Raw genomic sequence first — 12,025 nt, 5'->3', positions numbered from 1 at the left:
ACTAGTGAATAAGTTTCTTACCCATGTTGAGAGTGACCGTGATAATGTTGAGGCTCATTGTGGAGTCTGTAATACTACTGAAGGATGAGGACTGTTAAGAGAACATACAAAAGATTGATAAGGATCAAACACTAACGTGTAGAAATGTGTACTTTCCCTCTATGTTCTCACCCTGTCCATTTTGGTGACTTTCTGTCTCCGTCGCCTGCGTTTGTGTCTACGCATGAGGTGTGATGAAGAGCTCTGCTCGGTTGAACTGCTAAGTCTGTGGCTTCAGACAAAAATGAAAGTTCAGGGCAGAGGCCAACACTACAATAATGAAGCACCATGTAATTATGAAACTCTAAATGCATTACTTTAATTCTCAATTTGACTCTTAATTAAAATTATGGCCGTCTATTTTCATTTGACATTTTTTATTCTGACAGGCACTGATGTGTTAACATACAAAAATCAAGTTTCTCAGAAATCAAACCTCATGAGAAGTTAATTCAAACGCCAAAGAAGGACTTATGTGCAGGTCAGTGGAAAAACAAATTAATTATATTTAAAGAATTATTATTAATTATTGGATGCATGCACAATATATTAGTGTCATAATGGTTACATAAGATAAGATAGAATAGTATAAGAGATTTAATTTAATTTATTTAGGCTGATTTTAGTTATGTTTTCATTCATAACACTTACTTCAAGTTCATTTTTAACATTAATAATTTAATAACACTGACAAAGGTTAATCTTCATCAAATATTAAAATGATTATCCATCTTCATACAGTACATTATTATGTTGTGATACCTAAATTCACTTGTAGCATTTAAAACAATTATTTTTTTGTTTTTAGTGTTTTATTTTATTTTATCAAGACAAAATAGTGCAGGCCACAAATGTATTAATTATGGAAAAAAATACGAAAAATTATTAAATCGATCAAAATTGAAATCAACTGACAAACCATACTTCATTTTTCATTTTAAACATTACATTCATATAAAAAATTTCGGCCAGCAACACAAATTAGATTGAAATGTTATCATGCCAATGGGCAAATAAGGACAGTCATTGTTTAAAAGGAAATGAATCATGCACTCTGAGCCAATCATTTTTTTCAGGGAAATGAAACACTGGGGGATGTCTGACCTGCTGGCATCCTCATCCTCTTCGCTGTCGATAAATGAGCTGGATTCCAGCTCACTGCTTATCACGGATGCACTGTCATAGCCAAGAGCGGAGTCACGATTCACGCGCTCCGATTTCGAGTGACCGTTCACGCGAGGAACTGAGAAGAAACAAATAAGACATTGTTTAAAAGCAGAGGAAATCAACAGCATGACAGCACATAAAAGACAGAATACAGTACATCATTCTGAAAGAGGCTCTAGACAGCAAAGTCGATTAGACAGTGAATGCTAATGGACTAATAAGGACAGTCATTGTTTAAAAAGAAATTGAATCCTGCCCTCTGGTGCATTTAAATGAATGTAAAATGTGCAATCATATTACTCAAATGTGCTTTATCCAGAAGGCTTTTAGAATCTGTCACGTCAATCTAACAATATGGCTGGGTTAGCCTATACGTACAGAGACAGGGACGAAGTTGCGTCTCTGGGTGACATCTGATGCGCTGAAAAGGTCTGACCAAACGATAAGACCGCTGTGGACCCCGAGTGCGACCAAAGCATTCCAGTATTGCAGAGGTGCCCATTTCAGACCATTACTCTCCACATAGCCACTCAAACACACAAATCAGTCACGGCTATTTTAGCCAACCACGTCACTGTTCGCATACAGAGGAAGCTTTTTCATTCCTCTGCCATGTGTGAGTTCACAGGACAATTGTATCACCTCAGCGATTAAGGGTGCCTGCAGCTGTGTGAAACAGCCTATCAGGAGCTCTTTATCAGAGTGGATCATCCACAGGTGGGTAATGCATTCATAGCCTCTCCGGAGTCCTTTTAGGTTCACTTAGTGTGCGGCCGACAACCGGAAAAATAGAGACAGTGGAAGACAAAGATGCAGTCGCTCCAGATGTGGAAATTATCCCTCTACATCTGGCTTCAGGAGATCAACTTATGCCTGTAAAGCGCATATTATTAAATGTAAGTGACCAGTATATTCATACTAAAATCAAAAACAGGCAGCAAAAAGACTAAAGCCTTTTTATTTTTGCATTTAATCCTGAACATAAAACTAGTTTCTAGTGTTTGGGTGTGACAGTGTGTCCACTCTTGAGAATTACATAATACTACTGATCAGGAAATTATTAGAAATCTTAAGTGAACATCTTTAATATGGTAAGATTTATAAAAGATACACATTTCAAATAAAAAATAATATTAATTAATTTATATGAACATACTATTATTTATGAATAATTATGTATAAATTATTCTCATTAGATTAAGATAATATAATCTTATGTCTTTATGTCTCATCTATATATATATATATATATATATATATATATATATATATATATATATATATATATATATATATATATATATATATGTATATGTATATGTATATGTATATATATATATATATAAACTTTAGTTAATAGAGCACAATAGAGAGTTTTTGAACAACATAACTAACTTTTTCTTTTGCATAAAACATAAGTAATTATAGGTGGTCTTGGAAATCAATTAAAAAATAAGATTTTTTATGATAAAATCATGCAATTAATCTTAAACTAAAAATATATTTTAGGAATAATCTTGGTATCAGAGAGACACATTTGTCTTACCTCCGCTGCTGCACAGCTCTCATTACAGTGCAGCACCTCTCATTAGCTTGCAGCATTTCTAGCACTCAATGAAACGTAACCTCCTTTACGCGGGTACTCAACTGTCTATCAAATACGTGCGCATCAGTTTCCAATGGAACGGGGAAATGATCTGGCCCTGAGCGAAGGTGCAGTATACGTTACTCAGATTTAAGCCTCTGGCCACTGCTGCCGCTGATAACTGATGATTCATTGGCAATGTTGTGTGCAAAGAGAATCTGTCATTTTGTTGAGGATTCATGTTGACAGCAAAACAACACAAAACGATAAGTTCATGAAAGGTTGCTTAACCTAAAGACGAGCCAAACCCAAGAAAAATCAACATAACCACAAAATGAACACATTGAAACTGAATATTGGAAACTCAGCATGGTTAACAGAAAAGGGCCTGAGGCTAGAAAAGAGATCTCCTCTCACACTCCTCCTGCCCCTAGGGCACACACCTGTCTGGCGTTCCTAACAACCAAACACATTTTTCATGCAATCACACCCAGCAGAGGTCAGCACTAGGACAGCCTGGGAATAAGCAGTGCAAAAGACATCACAATTTTTAATTTGTTGATGTTCTAATGAAAAGGAGAATCTGCTTTTCTAAAGTAAGAGCTAAATAAAAATGCACAGTGATTTGAGCTGCAACAACTAATTAATAAAATGAAAAATAATCAATGAAAATAATTGGATCAGAGGAAGGAATGTGTGCATTTGTGCAATCTCTTACCAGTTAAATAAATAAATAAATTATTACAGATGCATGTATAACAAAAATATATAATGCATACATGTAAAATAGTTTTTATGTTTTTGAAGTATGGTCACCAAGGCTGTATGTATTTGATCGGAAATACTGTAAAAACTATTTATTTGAATATATTTTAAAATTTTATTTATTCCTGTGATGGCAACACTGAATTTTCAGCATCATTACTCCAGTCTTCAGTGTCACATGATCCTTCAGAAATCATTCTAATATGCTGATTTGTTGCTCAAGAAATCAGAAAGTGGTATTAAAGTCATTTATAATGTTACAAAAGATATCTTTTGAACTGTCTATTCATCAAAGAATCCCGACACACACACACGCACACACACACACACACATATATAGCTGGAATCCTTAAGTGACTGAACACTATCATGGCAGTTTTCTGGGTTTAACAGCTCTAGTATGCACAACTATTTCTGGAGGAGAATAAAAGGGGAGCTGACCTGACACATTTCTCATGTGCTCTACATACAAACACTCCAGAGATAAACCACACAGCTACAAGACTGCTCCAGACATACACAAGCTAAATGAATAGATCCTTGACTTCAAAGAGGAACTAAAAACACAAGCACAGTGTGGATCACAACATTTATATCAGTGTTAAGGAGTAACTAACCAAAAGCAATGACACTACAAACAAAGTAGCACTTCCTATCTGGTAACAATCTACCAATGCTGTCTGCAAAGAAGAAACATCAGGTAACATGATGTCTCTAACAGATAGTCGTAAACACAGAGGTTCAACGAATTTCCATAAATCATCAGTATCTTCAGCAAGTACACAAATGCCTCCATCTGTTTCTCGTTTCTGACGGTGTTGCTGTACTAATAAATGAACTTGGCACTCATGAGGTGCAACCAGCAGAAGAAATGGAAGAGCAACATGGAATGATTCCAGTGAACAAAACTGGAGGAATGGTGTGATTTCCCAACTGCATCAGAAAAGTTGTGAGAAGGAAGCAATCTTGTATCTTATTTCCATACAGTAAGAGGCATTAAGAAACTCCGACTTCAACAATGTAGACATTCTAGACTCAGGTGGGACTTTCTCACCTTAAAATCTACTGACAACAACACACACATACCTTTTCACAGAACCTCTAAGAACATTCTTTGTTGATGACAGAATATTTTTTCGCTGCAAAAAACAGATTTCACGCCTCTCTTTACCCTGAGCTCAGCATGTAAACTAACAAAAATAAACTTTCTGTAAATTACTGGTTTAAAACAAGCAAACTTCCAGGAAACAACCAAAAAACAGGGTCATTCCAGGGAAAATTCCTTAGGAAAGCAACTACATCCTGCAACACCATGTGACAACCTCAAAGTTAAAGGGGAAATTATGTCATCATTTATTCACCCTCATGTCTTTCTTTCTTTCTGAAACTATTAAAATTATAATTATAAAATGATATTAAAATGTCACTTTACATCACTACAAAATGCTGTTCTTTTGAACTTTCTATGCATCACTGAATCCTGAGAAAAACTAGTTTCCACAAAAACTATCTTTCTTGGGCACCAAATCAGCATTTTAGATAATTTTGTTCTTGAAAAAAAATCAGCATACTCAAATGATTTCAGAAGACTCATGTGACACTGATGACTGGAGCAAAGGCTGCTGAAAATTCTGCTAATTTCAACTAATTTAAATTGTAATAATATTTCACAGTGATGTTGTTTTTACTGTTTTTTTGTTCAAATAAATGCAGCCTTGAGTACAAGAGACTTCTATCAAAAACATAAAAATATTACTAATCCTAAACTTTTGAACGGTAGTATTAGTGTATAAAAAAAGAAAAAAAAAAAGAAGAAGAAGAGTACATTTATTTCATTTTATGTTTGTTTTTTCCTTTTCCCTTTGTCATGAGGATGTCATGTTTGGCCTCTCTCCACCTCTGTCTTTCTGATGTATCGCTGTATTAGAAAAACGCATTATATATACATATATCGAAATTTTGACACTATTTGCACTATAAAAACCTTTCCAAACTAGAAAAGGCACACTCTGACTGCCCTAAAACAACATCACATTTACCAGCTCAAAAGCTGTTTTTTTGTATCACGTGTCTGTCCTTAGGATATTTCATTCACCTGCCAGACATCCATCACCTGGGGAAAACACCTGTGGCAATAACTGCCTTTCCAAATAATGTCTTATGTATCATATGTTTTCTGATTCTATGGCATAATTAGATTCCTGGCACATGATATGTGCTGTGTATAGTGTAAGAACGGGTCTGTTTTGCTGAGTATTGTTTAAAGTCACTCACACTCACTTTCTCGCAGCCTCCTGTGAGCTCTCTGCCTCTCCCGTTCTCTCCGCTGGCTCTGGAGAGACTCTGTGCCCGTCTCTGTGTCCAATCCATCCCGACTACTCACTGCATTGGCACTAGTGCACACACACAAACAGAAAGGTCTTCATTATATGGCCTCGAGACCATCTCTATTATGCTGAGTCACAATACACTTGGTCACAAAAGAGGAGAAAATGTTCTAAGAAACATTCTAAAATTATGATTACCATACAATTTCACCACTAACAGATATTTCATTGTTTAGGGTTATATGATTTACAGCCATGCATTTTCAGCAGCTATCACTAGTTATTCAAAGCTGAGAATGTAGAGCGTTTAGGTCCAGCTGGGATGAACTGCAGCCAAGGAGTCTAAAATCCTGCAGGGCTGTGGTTGGGCCCCAGAAGAGCAGGTTGTTGGGGGTAAATGGATAAGTGTATGCGGATTTGCCAAAGGCCAGATATTCTAGCAGAGAGGGTGGAATGCTTTTGCTCAGGGCAGAAAAGAAACCTAAGGTTGGTGAGAACAGCTTGCTGAGACACTGAGCACACACAAAGATGCTAATGCGTGATAAAACACGAGATAAATGCTGGTCATTTTTGTATTTCAGCACGAAAACCTGCACCCAAGATCATGGGTTCAATTTCCAAGAAATGAATGAATGCAACCTTGAATGCAATGCAAGTCATTTTGGATAACAGCAGCCGCTAAATGCAAAACACAAATAGATATAAACTACAGCTTCCTACAGAAAATAGGTAGTGAAATTTTATTTGATTTTATGGGCACATTATTACTGTAACCCGTTTTGCATAATTCTTTAAATAAATTGAGCACTAAAACAATGCAAATAGATATAACAGCACTGTCAGCTTCTGAGTAATTCTTAATGAATTCCCCACGGTATTTTTTGTATCCAGTTTAGAGTCTTTTCTCTAGTAAATTTTGCCAGACATATATTTACTCAGCTTAAGTTGTAGTTTTGTGTAAAAGCAGTGTAGCCTACTTAATTTAAATGCATTGACACCTTATTAAGATTCACAAATGTTTAAGTTTTCCCATTTTACTCTGCTTTTAAATCTGTTTCTATACTATATTATTATCACCCCAAAAAGAATATACAACAAAGTTATCTATACGGCTTGTGAATATCCAGGCTGTTGAGCTCTGCTAAAACATATTTAAACCTACCTGTTTACATTAGAGTAAAAAAAACATTATCTTCGGAATATAAAGATATTCAGGGGGAAATAGTTTTAACCAAGCAAATGAATAAGCCATGAATGATTTTGAGTCATTTTTCATCCATTTCCACCTGCTTCTAGAAATTGTATCTACTCAAGCTTATTCATTTACATGCACATGCCAAAATGACAAGTCCCGCCCCTTAAGCAAAATTATCTCAAACGCAAAGCAGTGTGCTAATGTCTCTCTCTGCTGGATGGAGCCTGTTATTTCACCAATATGGTAATGTTTCGCCAAAAGAACATGAATCAGCTCAACAAAAACCTGCATTTAAGCAGTGGATCTCAACTGGCGGGACGTGATCTTAAACTTGGTCACAGCAGGTCTGTGCTGATCGCAAAAAGGAGCAAAGAACAAAGCTAAATCCAAATAATAAAAAGTCAAATTAATATAATCATATAGAGCAGTAAAATACATAATGTTATAGATTCAGAATTTAAAAAGTGAAGAGAAATACCTTGGAATTTGTTTTGTTGTTGACGCCAAAGGTGAAGTAAAAGAAAATTCAACCCAATTAATCAATTCAAATTTAATTTAGCCTGATTTACAATGGCTTACGAAAAACTTCCCAAATGTAACAAATTTAGCAGTTTGAAATCTATTTTATTTATCGAACACTGGTATAAAATACCATTTGATGCATTTAATGCACATTTCTTGTACTCTTTGAGTGAGTATGTTGTATTTCAGTAGGCAGACGGACGGTTCAGTCCTGGGGGAGACCGAGGCAGCTGTGTCACCCTGCAGAGCCCGCGGGGCAACAGAGATGCGGCTTTTAATGTCCACTAATCCGGATTAGCTGCTCAAGGGACGGTAGAAAACATCCTCTCCTCACCCTACCAATTGCATTCAGCAGGACCAATAAATAATGCACAGCACAAAGGGAGCAGGCAGGGGATAACATTTGGTTACTTACTGATGCGCCTTACAGTGAAGCTTTTATAATGGAAATGAGGGAGATTTCTTGTGGGAGAAACATGTGAGTGGGAATTCATATTTATTTCAAGCTAAATTGTCTGGTAGTCTGTTGGAGAGATGCTGGGAGAAAAGGACTGACATGAGGAAAAGGAAGCTGTCTGTGGTTCACCGTTACATGTTCTGCCACTAGATGGCGCAAGATACTACAGAAAACAAGTGGTGAGAATTCTCTGGTGGGGTGAGAAGGCTACAACTGAGAACACACACACACAAACACACACACACACACAAAAGTCTGAAAATCAAACATTAGATAAAGAAAAAACGCAGCACTTTCACAAAGTGAACAGGTGCAGCAGAGACTACAAAGAAAGACTTGCAAAACTGCCCTGTAGCACGTTGATCTAAATTTACCCTTCAACATCTTCAATACCTAAAAAAGAGAATATTTAATCTGTGTGTTTGCTTTAGAAGCACAACATAACACTTAAGCCTTTTTCACAGCAAATCAATGTAAGAGTGTTTTTAGGGCCCAAGGGAACAGATCTGATTTGTTTAAGTGAATCGGTTTGTTTGGACAGTTTATTTCACTTAAATGAATAAGAACCACTTTATTGTCTTAACATGCAAAATACTACATGGGACACTTTGTTTTTGTAGTAAAGCTGCAGTTTATCTGTATATTTTCACCACTCGCCATGAACTATACTCCTTTAATAATGGCTATAATTGGTATTAGAACATGAATTATTATGTGGGCGGCTATGTATATGAATGTAAGGACGCATTGATACATGACTGATACATTGACCACATGAATGCTGGCAAATCAAACAAACATACTGAACTTTGTGAAGCAATCCTGTGTCCTATTAGAATACAGCTTAAGAGACAGGCGCTGGGATTCACACATGTGGCTCCCGGAAGGACAAGCATGATATTTTCCATCCAGCTGGATAACATGCATCTGCTACTGCTGTGACTGTGGTCAGGGACTCAGAACAAATCAAATCAGTGGTTTTGTAATGCTTGTCAAGAGTGTGTGTGTTTTTGTGTGTGTGTTGTGTGTTTCACAACTATCTTTGTGAGGACCGGTTTGATTTTTAGACCATCGGAGTGAGGACAAAGAGAGTAACGTGAGGACATTTTGGCCAGTCCTCACTTTCTGAGAGCCCTTTAAAGGCCTGTTTGAGGGTCAATATTTGGTTTTAGGGATAAAGTTATAATGAAGTTAAGGGTATGTTTAGGGTAGGGTATGGGTTTGGCACTTAGTTGAGATGGGTAGGGTTAGAGTAAGGAGCTAGAGATTGCATTGTATCAATAAATGTCCTCACATAGATAGATGTACAAGAATGTGTGTTCATGCCTACGTTTGCAGATGTATTTGTCTGGTTATTCAAAAACCCAATGCATATGCATTTATAATGCATATATGCAAATCATACAATGACTTGTATACACTTCTATGTTGGACATGCTTTCAATTTCTAAATTAAAATGTATTGTTATTTCTTGTATGCCTTAAAGATGTAACTGTCCAGACACTAGGGGTGTAATGGTACGTGTATTCCTACCGAAGATTTTAAGTATGGCTGCATGACAGCACAGTCACACTGAGCCAAAGCACAACCAAAACAATGTTCTTCCTCAAAATGCATGCAGTTTTGTTTTTTAACAGCTAGAGGGCCAAAAGTTACCTCTTAAGGGGTGGCTGAGTATGATTTCACTTTTCTAACTTTATTAAAGTTATTGTGTAATGTTGCTGTTTGAGCATAAACAACATCTGCAAAGTTACAACGCTCAAAGTTCAAAGCAAAGGGAGATATTTTCTTTTAAAGGTGCTCTAAGCGATGTCACACGTTTTTTAGGCCAAAACATTTTTTGTCACATACAGGAAAAAACATCTCACTATCCGCTAGCTGCATGTCTACCGGTTTGAAAACAAACTGGCCCAGCCTGGACCACGAAACATAACGAACAGTGTTCCAGCCAATAACCGACAAGAATGATTTGGGGTTGGGGGTTGGGGGGTTAGTGTGCGTGCACATGAAGGGGGGTGTGGGGAGTGGAGGAGAGAGAAGCATGAAGAGGGAAGTTAGCTAGAGGAGAGATGTCCTAGACAACGACTAACGTTAAAATTTATATTCTTGAGAATTTTGATATGGCCGACACACGGCCAAAGAGACGACGTTCCGATGAACAAATAACAAAGAAAAGGAGAAGGAACGAGCGAAGTCCCGAATTTACATCGGAAAAGCGTTCAAAAGGTGGCGAGAACTCCGCCGGCAGAAGGGCTTCCAATCCGACATTCAGGTGGCTCTGTTTTTGCTGGACAGGTGGCTAAATCCAGTTTGGTTTTTCTAAATGGTTCATGACTGTTTCAGGAAGCACGGAAGGGAGGGGGAGGGGACGGGATGAGGAGGAGGGAGGGTCGAGCTAGCCTCCGTTTTGTTTGACAATACTTTGAACGTCAACAAGAAGTGACGTCACACAACATCGCTTAGAGAACCTTTAAAGAAATTGCTTTTTAAGGACTACGACGAACAGCTGGTATATGGCAAGCCCTTTTCACATTTAAAAGCTAATTTTGACTATCCGGAGTTAACATTGTAGATATCAACAATGTCTTTCTGACTAGTCGTAATTACATTTTGAATAGTTGGAATTGTCATTCAAGATATCTGTAACGTAACTGTGACTAGACAAAACGACAGATAGAGATTTCTGTAATTCAGTTTTGACTAGGCAAAACTGAATTACAGATATCTGCAATGATGTCATTGAAAACGACATTCAACTCGTCACACATCTTAAATGACAATTGCAGATATCTGTAATTCAGTTTTGACTAGGCAGAATGAAAGTTAAAGATATCTCAAACTTCATTATGACTAGTGCAAATTATTGTGCATGACGTTGCTCTATATTAGATATCCATAAATAAGTAATTTCCCCTCCCCGCTATAATCAAAGAAGAAGTGGGTTCATTTCCTTATTTCTATGAATGGAAGAAGAAAGAAGCAGTCATGGCGTTGGCTGTAATCGAAAAAAACACCAGAAAATGTTTTTTATGTACAAATTAAAAAAAAAATATATACAATATTTTATATACAAAAAAAATATAAAATGTTGCAATGCTATGTTTATGATCATGCTTAAAATTATGTAGGTTATTGTTGACATAAGATTTATGCGTGAAAGAGATTCACACTAATTCACTTTAATAAAGATGCTGACATGCATGCTATTCTTGCCATGGAAGTATAACATTAACTTCCCTAGATGAGGAAAAAAGTTCTTGGTTCAGATTAATTCTTATTTTTATTTATTTATTTTTTCAGTTTGAAACAGTATCTAACAGCATTAAAAAGACGATTAAAAACTCCTTCGCCCTCTGGTTGCTCCGACATGGGGCTAATCAGTGCTAATTACAAGTTAACAGTTAACAGGTGCTATGTGATTTGATGATTTGAACAACACGCTCTGCTCCCGCCTAAAGTGTGATGCGGGCCTAATTTGCATACAGATATCTGCAACGTTATTTGGCCAAGTCAAAACTCTAATTCAAGATATCTGTAATTACATTTTGACTAGGCAGAATGAAAGTTACAGATATCTCAAATTTCAGATATCTCTAATCAAAATTAATTTCAAGATATCTATAACTTGATAATAGATATCTACAATTAAATTATGACTATCCCTAACTCCAGTTTGAGATATCTACAACGTCATTTTGCCTAGTCAAAACTTAATTTAAGATATCTGAAAAAGAACATGTAGATATCTTGAATTGAGGTGAATTAAAGATATCTTGAACTGGAGTTATGACTAGTCAGAATCAAATTGAAGATATCTCAAACTAGAATTAAAGATATCTACAATTCAATTGCAGATATCCGTAATTCACATAGTGGATATCTGCAACTGAATTGTAGATATCTGTAATGATAAACCCCATACAAATGAATGGCAAAAGTGACGTCATTTGTCCTAGGAAGAATGTCT

At 36.4% G+C, this 12,025-nt stretch overlaps 1 protein-coding gene across 8 annotated transcripts in view; it reads right to left on the bottom strand.

Annotated features, from left to right (window-relative positions):
- The window catches only part of dvl1a (dishevelled segment polarity protein 1a), a 37,441-nt gene that overhangs the window by 11,247 nt on the left and 14,169 nt on the right, over positions 1-12,025 (bottom strand). For 3 of the 8 annotated variants that reach the window (XM_084099613.1, XM_084099610.1, XM_084099617.1), the window contains exons 4-7: positions 5,831-5,949; positions 1,144-1,282; positions 172-271; positions 22-91 (exon numbers count right to left, since the gene is read on the bottom strand). In XM_084099613.1, the coding sequence (XP_083955739.1) occupies positions 22-91; positions 172-271; positions 1,144-1,282; positions 5,831-5,949 (428 nt within the window). The remainder of the gene's footprint in view (positions 1-21; positions 92-171; positions 272-1,143; positions 1,283-5,830; positions 5,950-12,025) is intronic. The other 5 variants (XM_084099611.1, XM_084099615.1, XM_084099612.1 and 2 more) reach the window with 3 other exon arrangements.

The sequence above is a fragment of the Abramis brama genome (assembly GCF_963993115.1).
Source record: "Abramis brama genome assembly, chromosome: 22".
Classification (NCBI taxonomy): Eukaryota; Metazoa; Chordata; class Actinopteri; order Cypriniformes; family Leuciscidae; genus Abramis; species Abramis brama.
Note: the sequence above shows the minus strand (reverse complement) of the source record. Positions and strands in the feature narration are given on the sequence as shown.